General features: G+C 37.2%; 1 protein-coding gene across 3 annotated transcripts in view; it reads right to left on the reverse strand.

Moving 5' to 3' along the window:
* Window positions 1–18,528, reverse strand: part of GULP1 (GULP, engulfment adaptor PTB domain containing 1) — a 147,491-nt gene that overhangs the window by 39,786 nt on the left and 89,177 nt on the right. For 2 of the 3 annotated variants that reach the window (XM_006878765.1, XM_006878766.1), the window contains exon 5: window positions 13,784–13,921. The exons of the other annotated variant lie outside the window; for it this stretch is intronic. In XM_006878765.1, the coding sequence (XP_006878827.1) occupies window positions 13,784–13,921 (138 nt within the window). The remainder of the gene's footprint in view (window positions 1–13,783; window positions 13,922–18,528) is intronic. 3 annotated transcript variants of the gene reach the window in all.

The raw sequence follows: 18,528 nt of genomic DNA on the forward strand, positions 1-18,528 counted from the left end.
GCTAATTAAATGCCATGATTTAATATACTATAAAATGTAATATATGTGATATACTATGAACATGAATAAGTATTATGTTTCTGACATTGTCATATTTATGAACTAATATTTTCTCAAAGAAGCCTTTTAAATGTAAAAAATATACTGTATGTAGTTAACTAAAAATGTTCAACACATGCACATAAAATAACATGCTGTATTATATACCATCGAGTCAGAACTGGCTCCTAATGACCTTATGAACAACAGACTGGAACGCTGTCCTGTCCTGTGCCATCCTCATCAGCTCACACACTTGAGCCCACTGCTACAGTCACTGTGCCAATTCATCTTGTTGAGAGTCTTGCTCTTTTCACTGGCCCTCCACCTTTCCAGGCAGGATGTTCCTTCCAAAGAATAGCTGCTTGTAGCAACAAGCACAAGAGAGATGAAGCTGCATCATCTTTGCCTCCGAGGAACATTCTGAATGCACTCTTCTCAAGACATATATTTGCTCTTTTAGCAGTCCATGGGATATCCAGTACTCTTATCCAACATCACAACTCAAGGTATCAATTCTTGTTCTATCATCTGTATGCACTGTCCAGCTCTCAGATGCATAAAAATGACTGAAAAGACCAGGGCCTGAATTAGGCATATTTTAGTCTTCAGACTGACATCATTGCTCTTCAGTTTTTTGGAGAGATCCACAAAAGCAGACTTTCCCAATGCAATATGTCACCTGATCTCCTGACTGTTGGATCCAATGGTGTTGATTATTGATGCAAGCAAGATAACTTGAATCCTTTCTCCAACTTTCATAATAACTAACAGTTGGCCCAATGGGTGAGGATTTTTGTCTCCTTGAAGTTGAGATGTAATCCATATTGGAGGCAGTAGCCCTTGATCTTTGACTGCAAGTGTTTCAAGTCCTCAGTTTCAGCAAGTAAGGTTGTGTCGTCTGCATAATACAGGTTGTTTATGAGTCTTCTTTCGATCCTTATGCCCCATTCCTATTCATAGAGTCAAACTCCTCACATTATTGCTCAGCATACAATCAGTATGGAGAAAGGGTATATCCCTGAAATTCACCTTTCCTAATTTTAAACCATGTAGTGTTCAGCTGCTCCATTTTGACAACAGCTTTAAAAAAATATATTGGTTTACATTCATTTACATTGTGTTTCATTCATGTAATTGTGTTTTATATAAGTTTTCATTTACAGAGTTTCATACAATATTCATATACATAGTATTTTATATAATTAATTACTACTGATCAGTGCTCATAATTACCCTGTCTTTTCGAGTCCCCACTGAATCTTTGCTATTCCTTCACACCCCACCCTATTTGGCCACTAAACTTTGATGTCCTAGTGATTTCCTACCTTCCCCTTTTCCCGCTCCTTTCCTTTGTTCGCTTTCCCCTTCTAAACATGTACGTACAACTTACCAGATAACTTGAACAACCCATTTTGATCTAAGTATAGATTTTGTATTATGACAATTAAGTGTTCTTGAATTCCCATTCTTCTCAATGTTAGCCATAATTTGTTATGATCTACACAATAAAATGCCTTTGTATCATCAATAAAACAGACATTCTTCCGGCATTTTTTGCTTTCAGCCACGATCCAGTTGACATCAGCAATGATATCCCTGATGGCCTCTTCTCACTTGACCTCACTTGAATTTCTGGTAGTCTTTTATTATTGTACACTTCTGTTCATTTTTGAATGATCTTCAGCAATATTTTGCTTGCATGTGATGTTAATGATATTGTTTGATAATTGCTGCATTCTGGTGGTTCACTCTTCTTGTTCTTGGGAACAGGAGCAAATATGGATCTCTTCCAGTGAGTTGGCCAGGCAGCTGTCCTCCAAACTTCCTGCCCTAGATTGGTGAGTCTTATCAGGGTTGCATCTGTTAGGTGAAATTTGTCAATTGTTTTCCCATTAATTCCTATAAAATGTTTTGCCAATGTCTTCAGTGCAGACTGAATGCTCTTCCTTTATTACCTACCACTAGCTCTTGTTCATATAGGCACTTCTTGGAATTTTTCAGTGTCAATCAAATCTTTTTGCTACTGTGACTCTGTGTACTTCTTTCATTTCTTTTGATGCTTTCTGGATGATTCAACATTTTACCCAAAGAATTCCTCAGTATTGCAAAATGAGGCTTGGGTTTTTCAGTTTAAGAAATGCTTAACAAGTTCCTCCTTTTTAATCTGACTCCAGCACTTTGTACATTTTGTTACAATACGTTTAACACATTGTATTGTTTCTTTTCAAGCTATTCTTCTTAAATCTTCTCTTCTGCTCTTTTACTTCAGCATCTCTTCCCTTTGTTTTGACTTCTCAGCACTCTAATGCAACTTGTATAATGTCTTCAGACATCCATTATGATTTTTTTCTTTCTCCTCTGTCTTTGTAATAATGACCTTTCGCTCTTTTCATGCTATCTTCTTTGTCACCTGGTCTTTAATAATTGGTGCTCAGTGCCTCAAACTTATTCCTGAGATGTTTTTAAATTCAGGTAGGATGGACTCAAGGTCTTACCTTGGTTCCTGTGGACTTGTTTTAATTTTCTTCAGCTTCATTTTAAATTTGCACATGAGTAACTGATGTCTGTTTCACAGTCAATATCTAATCTGTTTTTGGCTGCTGATACTGAGTTTTTCCAATAATTCTTTCCACTGACAGTCGATCTGATCCCTGTGAAGTCCATCTGGTGAGGTCCATATGCAAAGCTGTTATTTGCATTTTTTTGAAAGATAGTTGATATGAATAAATTATTGAACATACAAAAGTCAATAATTCAATTTCCAGTCTCATCTGTTGCCAAGACAGTACTTTCCAACTACCATTCCTTTCTCATTATTTTTTTCTTTTGCATTCCAGTCACCAATAATTATTAATGCAGCTTAATTTCATGTTTGATCCATTTCATACTGCAAATGTTGGTAAAAATCCACTATTTCCTCCTCTTTGGCTTTAGTTGGTGCATATATTAGTACACTGCTGTTGTTGTATAATAGCCACATCTGTATAATAGTGCATCCTGTCACTCACAACATTGTGCTTTAATGATAGATCTTGAAATTGCCTATTTTAACTATGAATGCAAGGCCAATCTTCTTTACTTTTTCATTCCTGACTTAATAGGACATATGATTGTCTAATTTAAAATGGCCCATGTCAGTCCATCTCAGTTCATTAATGCCTAGAATGTTGATCTTCATGCGTTTCATTTCACTTTTTTACAACTTCCAGTCTTCCTATATTCATATTTTATACATTCTATGTTCCAATTTTTAAAGGATGCTTCTCCGGCTATTTCTCCTCATTTTGAATGACTTTTCCTCTGGGCTCTAACTCTAATACTACTATATCCACCTGTGTTCTTCTAATTGTTTGTAGGGTTTTTAAAGGCTTTTCATTTTTTAAGTGGATGGTCAATCCTTCTTGCTAGTCTATCTCAAACTAGGAGTTTTGCTGCAACCTGTCCACCATGGGTGACCTGTCTGGCATTTTAAACACCAGTGGCTTAGCTTCCAGTATCACACAGCATTTACACCAGTACAACTGACTGACAGACAAGTGCTGCTCTGATAAGAGCAAATGATAAACAAGCAAGCACAGACATATCTAAGATATAAAGTAATTAGGAACAAACTAATCATTCTTCAATATAACAAACTGAAAGACAGGTGTTGTGACTCTAACAAAAAGCTGTAAAAACAATCAGGCATACAAATATCACCGGGCAGAACCCCTTTGTCTAGCTCTGACTGAGGCCCTTAGTAGTGCAGTAGGTTGGAGTCTTGGCTATAAGTATTTGGCACGGACAGTGGCTCAGCTGGATCTTTGGTGCTGGGCCCCTTGGAACCACGGGCACAATGTGGCTGACTAAGTTGTCTTGCCGGTTTCATGTGGAGATATGCTGCAGGTCAAAAGCCCTGCAGGTACAGCACAGGTAGTGGTGCATTGCTTAGATGTCTATGAAACTGTCTACTTTTTTCCCGAGTGGTTTTATTATTCTTAAAATTCCATCACGTATGTGTGAGTGACCAGGATCCTCTGCATCCTCATCAATTATCAAATTTATTGTAACCATTCTGACAGTTGTACAGTAATATCCTATCCTCCTGTAAAGATTCCTACTTAGAAACCTGAAAAAGAAGCTTGCAATTAAGAATGAACACAACAGCAGTGGGTTTTTGGGTTGGGGTAGGGGTTATTTTTAAGTTTGAGAAGTGGTGCTAGAGAAGTGTTGAATATACCACAGATGCCAGGAGAACAAACAGGTTCATCCTAGAGAGGGTGAAACCAGGCTGCTCCTTGGAAAGAAGGATTCAGAGGCTTCATCTGACCTTGGGTATGTTGCAAAAAGGGACCAGTCCCTGGAGAGGGACATAATGCTTCAAATTTTGAAGGGACAGAGAAAGAGAGGAAGACCATCGATGAGATGGATTGATTCAGTGACTGGGGTAATGAACATAGAGACATCAGAGTTGGCACAGGATAGAACAAGTTTCAGGGCTATTGTATATAGGGTTGCTGAGTCACAAGTGACTCAATGGCACATAACAACAACGACAACAAATAATGAATACTTACGGTAAAACATTTGTTCATGTACTTATTTGCCATGTATATATTATGTTCAAAGAAATTCTTTTTATGTTTAAGTCCATGATGCACATTGATATGATATTTGTATAAGGTGAGAAATTAATGTCAAGGTGTATTTTATTTGGTTATATGGAATTCTGGTGGTCTAGCGCTAAGGAGCTGTGTTAGCAATACAGAGGGACTAGGTTCTGATTCACTAGTTGTTCCCCAGGAGAATCCCATGTGATTAATAGCTTATGAAAGGCAGCTTAAGGGTCAGTTCTACCTATGAGTACTACCTATGAGTTAATTCCAACTCTATGGCACATAACAACATAGAAGTCCAAATACACTAGCAAAATTTTTGAAAAAGCTACATATTTCCTCTTTTGCTTTGTATTTACTTTGTCAAAATCATCACAATCATTACTAAACACTCAGGGGTTAAGCAATGGAAAGAAAGCAAGAGCTGTGAGAGGACATCCATATGCAGCTTCCACTATATCCACAAGGGGAACTGCCCCCATCAACAACATCGACAGAACAAAACTAATCCTCATGAGGTCAGGCATGTCCCTCATGTTCCCACACCTCTTTCTACAAATTCCAACACCAATTTTACTGCTTTACTGGGTCCACAATCCATTGCAATAGCTCACAGACCACACAGAATCATTTTCACAATTATGGGTCTTACTAGGGAAGTTAAAAGGATACACAGTTTCTCAGGAAGTCAACAGGAATACAATAACTCAGTCAGGACAGCTGCTACAATGTGCTCACAACAACCTCAGCTTTAAGCCTTGCAGCTTTAGACCAGTGTTAGAAAGTTATTCTTCTTGTTGTTTTTCTGTGCTGTCAAGTCATAATTCTTGTTGTTTTTCTGTGCTGTCAAGTCATAATTGACCCATAGCTGACCTCCCAGGAGGCTTTTAGAGGAGGTTAACCACATAGGAGGAGACTGCTCATTCTTCTCCTGCAGAACAGCTGGTGGATTCAAAGTGCATGCCTTCAGGATTACAGCACCAAATCTCCTAGTCCTGCCAATTATGGCTTCCCCAATGTGGTCTATCAACAAACGTGGGTAAAGGTTCTGGTTCCATGGGATAGCAGTCCCAAGGTCAGTTCTGTCTCATATTCGATCTATGGTTGCTGCTGTGGTTGTTGCTGCTCTCTTGGAGGTCAGGCTGGCACAATGATCTCTGTCCCTGAAAGACGCACTTCATTCTCTGCCTCTTCTTTGCAGGCGGTGAGAGCATCAAAGTCTGCTCCTCAATCCACTCAATTTAATGGCAAGACTAGTCTATTCACAAGGGAATAGACTAGCATAAAACTCTATTTGCATATTCTCATCCATCCACATGACAAAGTCAAAGTCAAAGGCTAGGAAGACCTTTGTGAACAATCAACCACTCATACCACAGACGATCACCCCAAACAAGAAATACAGTACTCAGTCCATGCAATTTTGCGTTACGCATGCAACTCAGGTTCCCACATAAAGGAGGTATAGTATCTGATAGGGACACTTCCATTTTTCTGGTCACTATATATTAGGAGACCTGTAAATCCTTTACTTTTCAGTGGAGGCCTAAACAAGAATGACATTAGACAGACAGGACTAAATGAGATAATCACAGTAGATCTCCTATTTCTTGTAGTGCCCTGAGGGCAAGATTTATAATCAGACATTTCAGTCACCCTTAATTTGCCTCTTAGGACTTCCAAAACAAATGGATTGATAATTACCTTTCTCTGGGTTCCTGGTGAAAATATTTCCAGATTTATGTCACTAGAGAAACAACTCTTGTAAGTAAAACCAGACACTTACTGAAACTGGAGCACTAATTAAAACTTATTGTCATTGTTTTGCTTTAGAGTCTTAAATGACTCATTTCTGACCCTCCACTAGGTTTTCAGAGGCAGTAAATGACACAGGAGGAGACTGCACATCCTTCTCTCACATAGCAGAGTAGTTGGTGGATTTGAACTCTGTACCTTTGGGATTGCAGTGCAGCTTCTTACCACTAGGCCATCAGAACTCTCTTACTGAAACTAGAACAGAGCAAATTTATGCTCATGACTTCAGTCATATCTTGAGTAAAGGAAGAACAATCTGTTAAATCAGAAAAGCAGTAGAAGTTTACTTAATAAAATGGACAATATATTTACAGGATCAAGCTATATATAACCTGAGCAGAGTATCACAACTCAGTTAGGAAATAGTCACACCTTACTAAGATCTACTACAACATTTATATCCCTTACATAGTGGGACTAGAGAGAGATTGGCCATCACTTTCAAAACCAGGGAAAGTCTGTCTTTATATGATGGGGCAAGCAATGAAGATAAAGAAGTTACACAACAGAAAGTCCTACTCCATTGTCCATACAAGCGTAGACCAAAGTGCTCTGTGGCCTGAATTACATGCAATTCCTAATAATAGAGTATGTCCTTGAAAACATTTTTCTTTCTCTACCAACTCATGGTCAGTGGCTAAATGGTTAGCTACTTGGTCAGAACTCTGGCAAAGTCATGTCTGGAAAGTGTAAGGCTAGAAGAACATTTGGAGTATAAAGATGTTGTAAAAAGTTCCTAAAATGTCCCATTCACCATCTCGGTACACCACACCTTGGCACACATTATGGAAGACACAAAGGAGGCACAATACAATGCCAAATCCCATAAACCAGCCAAACCACCAAAACTTCCTGCAAGAAAGGCTGTCCCCTAAAGCCGGATGAATCACTGTCTCTTCATGCAAGGACCACACAATGATTGATAGACTTCCTTAGGCTGTTTTTCTGCAGAGTCAGTAGCCATTAAACATTTGTTCACAAGGTAGGTATCTAAATTACCTTTCTCCAAGCATGTCCACACAAACCATCAATCTATACTAAGTTATAGATAGTTTAATTAAATAATTCTTCCACTCTTTGGAGATTCCTTAAGTAATGCAATTAGTTCAAAATTCTGATTTCACCACAAGCAAACAACAATGGATGGTGTCAAATAATATTGTCTATGTATTTCACCAATTCTATCGTCCGTTAGGGCATTGTGAGTAGTTTGTTGAGCTGTATACCAAAAGGCTGCCTGTCTCTAGCAGTTAAAATCCATGAGTGGATCCACGGGATATAGTCTACTCCTTTAAACATTTACAATTAGGAAAACTGATGGGACGGGTGTCAATGTGAGTTGGACTTGGTTTCATGGCAGTTGCTAGGTATTGCCCTTCAAGGAGCTCTCACAGCATAGTTTTTCTGTCGTTCATTACTAACTGAAGAATTGATAACTTGAACCCATCCACTCTACAGATGAAAGACAATAAACAATTCCTTGGTAGTACTGCCTTAATGTAGCCAGTATCATAAACTTCCAAAAAAGGGATTAGAACAAAAAAAGAAAGAAAACCAAAAATACCAAAACAAAACAGGAACTATGGACAGAATTCCTAGGCAATAAATCCCCATGGGAGAACAAAAGTCCTCCCAATGGTCATAACCACTATAGATTTCATCATTTATGACATAACCATATAATATTTAAATGTGTTATAAACTAGGAGGCTACTAATACACTCTCTTGTTGGTCTCTGCTGATGCACATTACAAGATTTAATGTAATGCAATTACTTGTTTTCATGTTCTTAGCATTGCCATCCATAACAAAGGAAAATACATGTGGTAATTTGATTTTTCCTTTCTCTTAATAGAAAATACAAAGTCTAATCATTGTCCATTTGATGTCAATGAGGATCTGTTGTAGACCACCAATTCTAGGGCCATCCTCAGTCCATGGCTCTTAGCACCAAGGCAAGAGGAAAAAAAATTCTCTACTCACTACTTAGATGTTTTATTCTTTTAAAGACAATGTGGGACAAAGAAGGACCTAATCCTAACACTGAAGAGAAAGAGCTGATCATTCCTCAAGGATTGAGGTTGTTGTTAGATGTCATCAAGTGCACAAGTTCATAGTGATCCTATGAACAAAGAATTGAAACTTTGCCCAACCTGTACCATTCTTACCATCTCTTACATACTTGAGGTCAATGTTACAGACACTGTGTCAATCCATCTCAATGTGGTCTTCCTCTCTTTCACTAAGACCTATCATGATTTCTTTTCCAAGGGCTAGCCTCTCCTAACAAAATTCCCAAAATGTGTGAGATGAACCTTTACCATCCTTACCTCTAAAGAATACCCTGGTTGCACTATTCCGAGACATATTTGTTTGTTCATTTAGCACAAGATGGGATATTCAGTACTCTTTTCCAATACCACAACTTAAAGGCAACAATTCTTCTGTCATCCTTATTCATTGTTCAACTTTCAGATGCATAGGAAGTAACTGAAAAGATCATGGTGTGAATCAAGTACATCTGAGTAAAAAAACTGACATCATTGTTCCTCACCCTTTGAAGAGGTTCTTTTTTTTTTTTTTTGACAACACATTTTCTAATTTCTTGACTGCTCATACTAAGGGTGGTGACTATGGATCCAAGAAAGATGATCACTGACAGTTTCATTCTTTTTTCCATTTGCCATGATATTGTTTACTGGCCTAGTGGTAAATATTTTTGTCGTCTTCATGTTGAGATGCAACTCATGTTGCTATAGTCTTCTATCTTCTGCATCAAGTATTTCTAGTTCTTTTATTTTCAGTAAATGAGGTTATGCCATCTATATAATGAAGGTTGTTTATGAGTCGTCTTCTGACTCTGACGCTACATTTCTCTTCATAAAGTCCAACTTCTTGAATTATTTGCTCATCATACATATTATGTATATGAATATGAATAAAGGTCAACTTCTTAAATAATTTGCTCACCATACATTTTATGCATATGAATGTGAATAATAATGAAGAAAGGATATAGCCCAGACACGCACCATTTTTGATTTTAAACTATACAGTGCTTCCTTCACACAATAGCCTCTTGGTCTAGGTATAGGTTTAGCATAAACAAAAGAAAGTGTTCTGGGATTTTCTTTCTTTTCCATGTTAGCCATAATTTGATATGATCCACAGAGCGAAATGCCTTTGCATAGCCAATAAAGCATATTTTTATAAAATAAAAGATGTTTTAACAATACATAGGGGATAGCTAATCCACAGCTCATGGTCACTAATGACTTCCAACTTTTACTCTTTCTGGATGACACAAACTACAAGGCACTCAATGACTAACAGTTTGAAAGAACCCACAGGCACCTCAGAAGAAAGACTATAACATTTGCTTTGAAAGGTTAAAGCCTTAGAAAGCTTATGGAATATATAGTTTTTGTCTTCAGTGCATTGTATTACCATGTATCAGAATAAACTATTTTGGTTTTGTATGTTTTTTTTCAGTGCTACATCCATATATGCAGAGATTTCAAACTTGCCAGTATTAATTACATGCACAAAGCACCTTCAGGTATATTCAAGCCACCAACATTTTAGGTCATAGCTAAATAGTTAACTATGCCATTTGGGATAGTAAAATAATTTTAACTTTCTGCTATTTTTTGACAGAAAAAAAATAGCAAATAAATAAAAAAATTCAATTTCTAGTCTAAGCCAGTAATCTTACTTAAATTCAATGTTCTTCACTAAAATCATCAAAGACTGTAAAAGGTAGTTGAACTTCACATCTTATATTTTTCAGGAGTGGCATCCACTTCCTAAATAACATGTCTCCGGAAACTCTATGAACTTTGATAAATGTTGATAGTTGTGAAGGGGCTTCAGGCCTTTCGTTCACAGGGTAACTATGAGTTGTGCTCGACTCAAAGGCAATAAATAAACAACAACATATTTTACAATAGAAACTCAAAGTAGATTACAATTAGCATTGGCTTAAGCTTATAATCATGGATATCATTTCTGAAAACAGCAAACGGTCAATATGAAGACAGAGAAGAAAGAACAAAACTAAAATGAATGCTAGGAGAAATATGAAAATTGCATTTGGCTTTAAAAAGCCAAAACAAAGGAAAGAGATGCCAAAGTTAAAGAGTTGAACAGATGATTTCAAAGGGTAGTGTGGGAAGACAAAGCAAGTTATTTTAACAAAATGTGCTAAGAAATGGAGTCAGAGAATAAAAGGAGATGTGTGAAGAAATTAAGTCAGAGAATGAAATTCATTCATCATTTATCAAGCTGGAATAACTGAAAAGCAAATCTAAGCCTCAAGTTGCTATACTGAGAGATGTTGTGGGGAAAAACCTTGAATGATCCAGGAAGCTTCAAAAGATGATGGAAGGAATACACAGAATCACTGTACCAAAAATAACTGGAAAACAATGAAAAAAATCAAGAAGTACCACATGAACAAGAGTTCATGGTAACAAAGGAAGAAGTTCAAGCTACACTGAAGACACTGGCAAAATTCAGGTCCCATGAATAGATGGGATACTATTTGACACTCCAAATGACAGATGCAGCCCTGGACATGCTCACCAGTCTATGCCAGGACTGACTGGAAGAGATCCATATTTGTTCCCCTTCCAAAAAAAAGGTGATCGAACAGAATATGGAAATAAAAACTAATCGGTAGTATGACATGCAACAAGATAATGCTGAAGATCAACCAAAAATGGCTGAAAAAGTACACTGACAGGGAACTTAAACAAATTCAAGCTAGGTTTCAGAAGAGGCTGTGGCACCAGGGATATCACAGTTAATGTCAGATGTATCCTGGTTGAAACAGAGACTATCAGAAGAATATCTGTGTTTTTTTTGACCATGCCAAAGTATATGATTATGTGGATCCCAACAAAGTTAACACTGAAAAAACTGGGAATCCCAGAACACTTACCAGTGTTCATTAAAAATCTATACCATGAGCAAGAAGCTGTTGTCCAAATGAAACAAAGAACACTGCATGGTTTAAAAGCCTGTCAAGGTTAAAAGTGTGTCAAGGTTATACCCTTTCTCCATTCCTATATAAACTGTATGCTGAGCAAATAAGCGGAACTTTATGAAGAAGAATATAGCATCAAGATAGCATGAAAACTGTGATGTTAAGAGTTTATTGCTAAAAATTGCTCCCTTAGCCATTGACTTTGACTTTGCCATGTGGATGGGCAGAAATACATGAATAGGGCATGTTAGTCTATCCACAAGGGGCTTGGCTACACTCACCATTAAATTGAGCAGACTCAGTGACAGATTTTGAGAACCTCACTATCAGCAAAGAAGACACAAGATAATGTATTACAATCTTTGCGGCCAGGGATTCTTGAATCAGCAAGACCTACAGAAGAGCAGCAACTGTCAAAGCAGAGAATTAAAGACCCCACATGAAATGTGGCTGACTCTGGCACTGCTACTCTAAAAAAAACAGAGTTAAGGGCCTTTGACCAAGTTTTATTGGCAGAGTGAGCCCTAAGTGGCAGGATTAAGCTTTGCAACATTAGCCTAAAGCTGTGGTTGAGGCTGAAGGCTGAGGCACTTGTGAGCGCATTTCAACAGCTCTCCTGATTGTGTGACTATATTCTGCTATGAACCTAAAATATAGGCTTGACTTCCCTGCTATGGTTGTAGGTGGTCTCTGAGCTACTGTAATGGATTTTGGACCCAGTAGAGCAGTAAGAGTGGTTTGGAATGAGTAGAAAGAGTGTGGCGGGGGGGGGGGGGGGAAGGGGATGTATCTGACTTCATGGGAATCAGTTTTGTGTTGTGGCAGTTATTGATGGGGACAATTCTCTTTTGTAGAGTTGATGGAAGTCATATATGGCTGTCCTCATGCTGCCCTTGCTCACTTTACAAAGACTCATTAACAACCTGTGTTATGCAAATGGCACAAGCTTTGCTTGCAGAATGTGAGGAGGACCTGAAGTCCTTTCTTTAGAAGACCAAAGAATACAGCCTTCAACATAGATTGTATCACAACATCAAGAAAACAAAGGTTCTTGCTGGACCAATAGGCAACATCATGAGAGAGAAAGGACTGAAACGGTCAATGATTTCATCTTACTGGGAACAACAATCAGCACCAGTGGTTCCAGGAGTCAGGAGACTAGGAGATATATTGCACTAGGAAAGTCTGTTTTGGGACCTCTGCAAAATACTGAAGAGCAATGATGTGAGTTTGAAGATTAAGGTATACCTGATTCAGGCCATGATCTTTTCAATCACGTTATTACGTGTGAGCTGGCCTAAAGGGTTAATTGATGCTTTTGAGCTGTGGTGTTGGAAAAGAGTATTGAATATCCTATGGATAGCCAAAAGAAGAAGAACAACAAAAATGTCTTGGTGGAAGTACAATCAGATTGCTTCTTGGAGGCAAGGATGATGAAACACCATCTCTCATATTTTGGACATGTTGCTAGGAGAGGCTATTCATTAGAAAAGGATATCACACTTGAAAAGGTGGAGGGTCAGCTAAAGAGAGCAAGATCCCAAACAAGATGGATTGACATGGTGACTGCAGCAATGGACTCAAGTGTATCAAAGATAGTGAGAAAGGTCCAATATAGGACAGGATTCTGGTCTGCTGTTCATACTCAACTTAACAGCACCTAACAACAACAACATGCTGGTAATCAAGGCCTAAGGTTTTCCTTAAAATTCCAGAGATTAAAACACTGTTACAGAACTTAATTTAGCAATTTCATAACTCTTCTTATTTTCCAAGAACATTCAATTGAATTCACAAGAAAACACATATACACACAGAGAGAGACACACAATTACTTCCTGCATAATGAATATCATTATATTTTCTGCATAATGAATATCAAGAACCAAATCTTGAAAGCACTAGGATATTTTTTTAAAATACCACATAGATTTTAATTCCTGAGGGTGAGCATTTTCATCAAATTCATCATTTCCAAAAATAAATAATAACAAAAAATAATTTGCTCACCAAAGTTCTTTTCATTATGTATAGAGTTAATAAATCATCTCTGAGATTAAGAGTACTAATAAATTAAATGATCATAAGAAAAATAATTGTGTAACATAAACTAGCATGACATTCTTAGTAAATAAATTTGCATGAAAATTTAAGTTCATGAACATGAGACTTCAGTTAAGGATAAAATCCTGAAGAATATTCTCAAGGCAGGATGAATCTATTAGTGCAGTTAAGTACTTGCAGGCTTTATTCATTTCCAAATACTTTTACTAATGCCGGAAACAAGACAATTCCTGGCTTGTAAAACAGAATAAACCACCCTAAAACATCTGGCATACTTACACACTTTTCGCTGTCAAATACATAGCACAAATGTTTATTTGACTCAGAATCTTTACATATGAAAGTGAATATCCTCTTGTCAGTTTTATCATCTGCACAAAATGATATTCTGTGAAGTTGGCAATTGTGCTGGACTTCCTGTGAACACATATGGAAATAAACATAGTTGATGAATATTTCTTTTCCTTTTTCTGAAACACCAGCTTGGGTTAATAACATATAACATATGACTTTGCAAGTGGAACAACCATCTGTCTTCCTTTAGTTGTATAATTATGTATACTCCAAACATAAACAAATATGTAATGGGGATGAACCTCCTGACTCAGGATTAAAGTAAGATATTCCTTTCAATAGTACTTAGAAGAACAAAAACACAAATCAAAAGAATCAAAGATTCATGGAATATGAGAGCTACAAAGAATGATAAATCATTACTCTATATCCTGATATTTTACATAAGAGAATATTGAGAACTAAATACCTTACGATATTTACACAATATTACATAATCAGCAAAACTAGGATTCAAACACAAATCTTTATCCAGCATCCAAAACAGGGTCAAATATTCTAAGCAACAGAAAGGCAAATATTAAAAAGTTATTATGAATACATTCTCACTTAATTCTAGAATCCATCCAAAATAGCAGAGATAAGTGTCATTTAATGTTGGAAAGTACACACACACAAATACAAATACACACAAACACACACACTCTCTAAATACATACATAACCATCTCTCTATCTCTATCTCTATCTCTGTCTCTATCTCTATCTCTATCTCTAATCTATATCATCTATATCTATATTAGCAACAACATAAGTAAAATACATTAATCCATACAACTACAAGATATAAAATAGTCATTTTACCAGAAATATAAAAAATACAAATCATGCCTACTTAAAAGTTTTGCATCAAGCTGGTTATAACAGTAAGGACACTGATGCATCAATCAAGCATGCTAAAATCTGTAACACTTTCTCCTCCACTAAAACAGATAAAGAAAAATGCTATTTATAAACCTAAATCTCACAAAGTATAACCATTAGTCATAATTTTGGAGTCTAAAAAAAGAGAGATGAACAATTTTCTCCTGTGTGACTTACAGCTTCTGAAAATCTACTAGAAGGTCCAATATGAATTGGTTCCAACTCGATGGCACATAACAATAACACAACGGTTGGTAAAAATGTTGTGGTATTGTGATGTCAGAACTGACACATAGCTGATTCTCTCGTGGGTTTTCAGAGGCAGTTAATTGTGTAGAAGGAGATGCCCATCCTTCTCCCACAGAGCAGATGGTGGCCTCGAACCAAGTGCCTTTGGGATTGCAACCCAATTTCTTGCCACTAGGCCACCAGAGCTTCCTAAAAATAAATTAGTAATAAACATAGGGACAACTTTACTTTCAACTTCTTGGCAAACTTTAAAACATTATTCATTACACAACAGATATAAGATAAAATAACTAACCAACCAACTTGGTGGAGAAGAAAAGTACACGTTGAGAAGTTTTAAAAAAGGACATATTGTGGTTTGAATCCACCAGATGCTCTGCTGGAGAAGTAGGGGCAATCTCTTCCTGTACCAGTCAGATCCAATTTGATGGTACACACACAAAATAATAAAATGAAATTTAATTTAAAAAACCCAAACCTGACATACTGAATTAACCTTTATTCAAAAGATTATGAGAATAACTGGACTAAAGGAAAGAAATGGAAATTCATATAATAATTCTACTTGACAACAGCAAGTATTAAATAGCTTTTACAGTTTGCTCCCTTTATATTCTATTACATTCATGGACATATTCACTTCACATACAACTATTCACATAGACTTATTGCTGTTGTTAGTTTTGTTGTTATGTGCTATAGAGTCACCTGCAACTCATAGTGACCCACCCTATGTACAGCAGCCCTAAACCATGCTGCTCTATCATGTAGACTATCCTCTGCCAAATTACACACACACACACAAACACACACACGTATTTATAAGGGAGCTCTGGTGGCCTATTCTTAAGAAACTTCACTGCAATCCAGAAGGCATGTGGTTCGAATCTACCAGCTACTCTGCAGAAGAAGGATGAGCAATCTGCTTGCATGCTATTAACTGCTTCAAAAACCTACTAGAGAGTTATCTATGGGTCAGTTCCAATCCGATGGTACTCAACAACACCACCAATGCATTTATATACATTTAGAATTTGATAGAGTGTATGTGATATATATACACATATACATGCATATACATCAATGAGTGTAGAGCAATGTTCCACCTGTTTAGCTTGCATTTCCATACAGTCCTCAGCAATAATCAAACACCTTGAGGTAATGAGTTTCTGGACCTAGGACTCAGAATCATAGACTCGATGGATAAAAAAATCAATTGGAATAACACATTCCATAATGAAAATGATCTACAGTCTACCACAGTAAATAATAAAGATTTTAAAAGCTTCCGTGGCCATGTAAGGGACAGCTATTGGTATCTCCCCATCTGGAGCAAAGAAAAACAAAAATCAAAGACCCCTGGGGTAAAATGAATCTGGAGGATTAATGGACCTTTGCCTCCATGATGCTGAGACCAGAAGAACTAGATGGTGCCTGGCTATCACTACCCATCACTCTGACCACCAGATGTCACTACAGATCACTACCACTCTGAGTAGTAGGGATCACACTACCCATCTTGGGTAGAGTGGAAGAATAAGGTGGAGCAAAGTAAAAATCATTAAGATGATATGGCTTATTGATCAGATAGAGACTGGCAGAACCTTTGAGACCATGGCTAGAATGACCTTTCAAGTCTGGAAATGAAGTCATTCCAGGGTCTCAATATTCAGCCAAACAATAATCATGCTTATTAGATTAATAATAACACCAAGAATACACTCACTCCTTCAAACAGGCAGCCACATGATATCTAAAGAGCAGTGTTCTCAGAGAGATGGCTGGAAGGGACAAGTAAGGATGAGGACCAGCAATGGTAAATATGCGGAAGGAATGGACGAGTTCTGTGTATGGCTCAAGTGGAAAACTCAAATCACAATAAAATACTATTTGCTTAGCTTGTTGGTTTTCAAGCTTTTTGTGTAGTTGTCATTGGAGGACAAAGTCTTACTTTAAAAACTAATAGTATCTTGCAAGGAACAATAGATTAGTCAGATTAAAGAAATGTTGCAATATATATCTATATATTCTTCACCTAAAATTTTTTAACACTGAACCACATTCACATTTCCATAATTCATCTCTTAACATTATACACTTGAACAAAACTCTATGCCTGTTATAAAATCTGTATAGTTGAGAAAAAATATTCAACAGAAAGAAGACCTACAAACTACTTATTTTAGTTTGACATATAAACAAATTTCTTTTTTAAAAAAGGAAATGCAGGACTATCATTATTTTCTTGGAGATCATTTATACTAAGACTATGCTTTGTAGCTTATAATTGCCTAATAAGTAGTTGTTTGATCCAAACAATCTTTTCAGTAGATAGTGTCTCACTTTCAATTGCCATTTTTGCCAGAAAACTGCATGATCCTATTGTATGCTTGAATCTCCTTTCAATTATTTTCTTTGTCTGTGTTAGCCACCTCTGACAGCAGTTATTTTTGGACAGGCGAACAAAAGTAACATCTCTACTTCTTTGTTTGCTACTTAATACCGACGGTGGAGAATAGGAGGAAATTAGGAAGCATTGTTGTGGGAGGTTTTGAATAAATGGCTCAAAATCAGAAAGAATGTCATTGTTCTTTCATTTGAAAATGAACAATAACCATGGGTGAATCCATGGTGTATTCCAATTGTTCTCTGATTAAAAACGGGAAAGTTCTATATTCAGAGATTCTGATCATGTTGTCTGAAATGGAGGTCTGAGAACTTGTTTCCACAAATGCACTGATTGTTTCTTACCCTGCAATTTGAAAATAAAGATCATACTTCTAGCCACTAGAATGTGTAACACACCAGAATACCTCAAACTTGAATGTGCATATGAGTCAGAGGAGTCTGCTTAAATTGACAATTCAGAGTCAGTAGGTCTGGACTGGGACCTCAGATTAGACATTTCCAAGAAGCTCCCAAATACTGCTGATGTTGCATACTACAGTTGTAATAGCCATATTCTGGCAGAAGTTGGGACTCACACAAATGTAGTATCATCCCTCACTAGACTAATGCAAAGTTGCAGACCTGTGGAGAACACTTGTGAAATCTAGTCACAGAAAGCCCAGGATTTGTTTGGACTTTGAAGATGCAGACCACTCACTCTGTGTTTATCAGCATGTGCAGGCTTCATAGAGAAGGTCAGTATGGGAAGACTGACATTATGTGCAAATGGAAGACACTCTATCCTCTCTGTCTTCAAATACTCCATATGTTTGAGTTTTCAAAAATTTAAAACATATGATCCTGAAATAATGAAAGTGATTATGCAATGATGGTTTCATCACTGCAACAAGTCCAGTTATAAGTTATCCCTCTATAGAGAAGAGGCTCAGAGCTAGGTGAATGGAGGACCCACAGCTTAATCACCTCACCTTCCTCCTGTGCTAACTTACAGCTTCCTTTGAGGAACCTCCTCCAGGTTACTACTCCCACTCCTGCAAGTCTTATGTTCTGATCCCAGAGCCTGCTCTTCCCTGCGAAATCAGGCCACTCACACAGTCTAGGGCTTCTGTCAATGACACTGGTAGCCTGGTTGTGGACAGGCCCAGTTCA

Source organism: Elephantulus edwardii, unplaced genomic scaffold, assembly GCF_000299155.1.
Source record: "Elephantulus edwardii isolate Elephantulus edwardi_28Jun2011 unplaced genomic scaffold, EleEdw1.0 scaffold00001, whole genome shotgun sequence".
Lineage (NCBI taxonomy): Eukaryota > Metazoa > Chordata > Mammalia > Macroscelidea > Macroscelididae > Elephantulus > Elephantulus edwardii.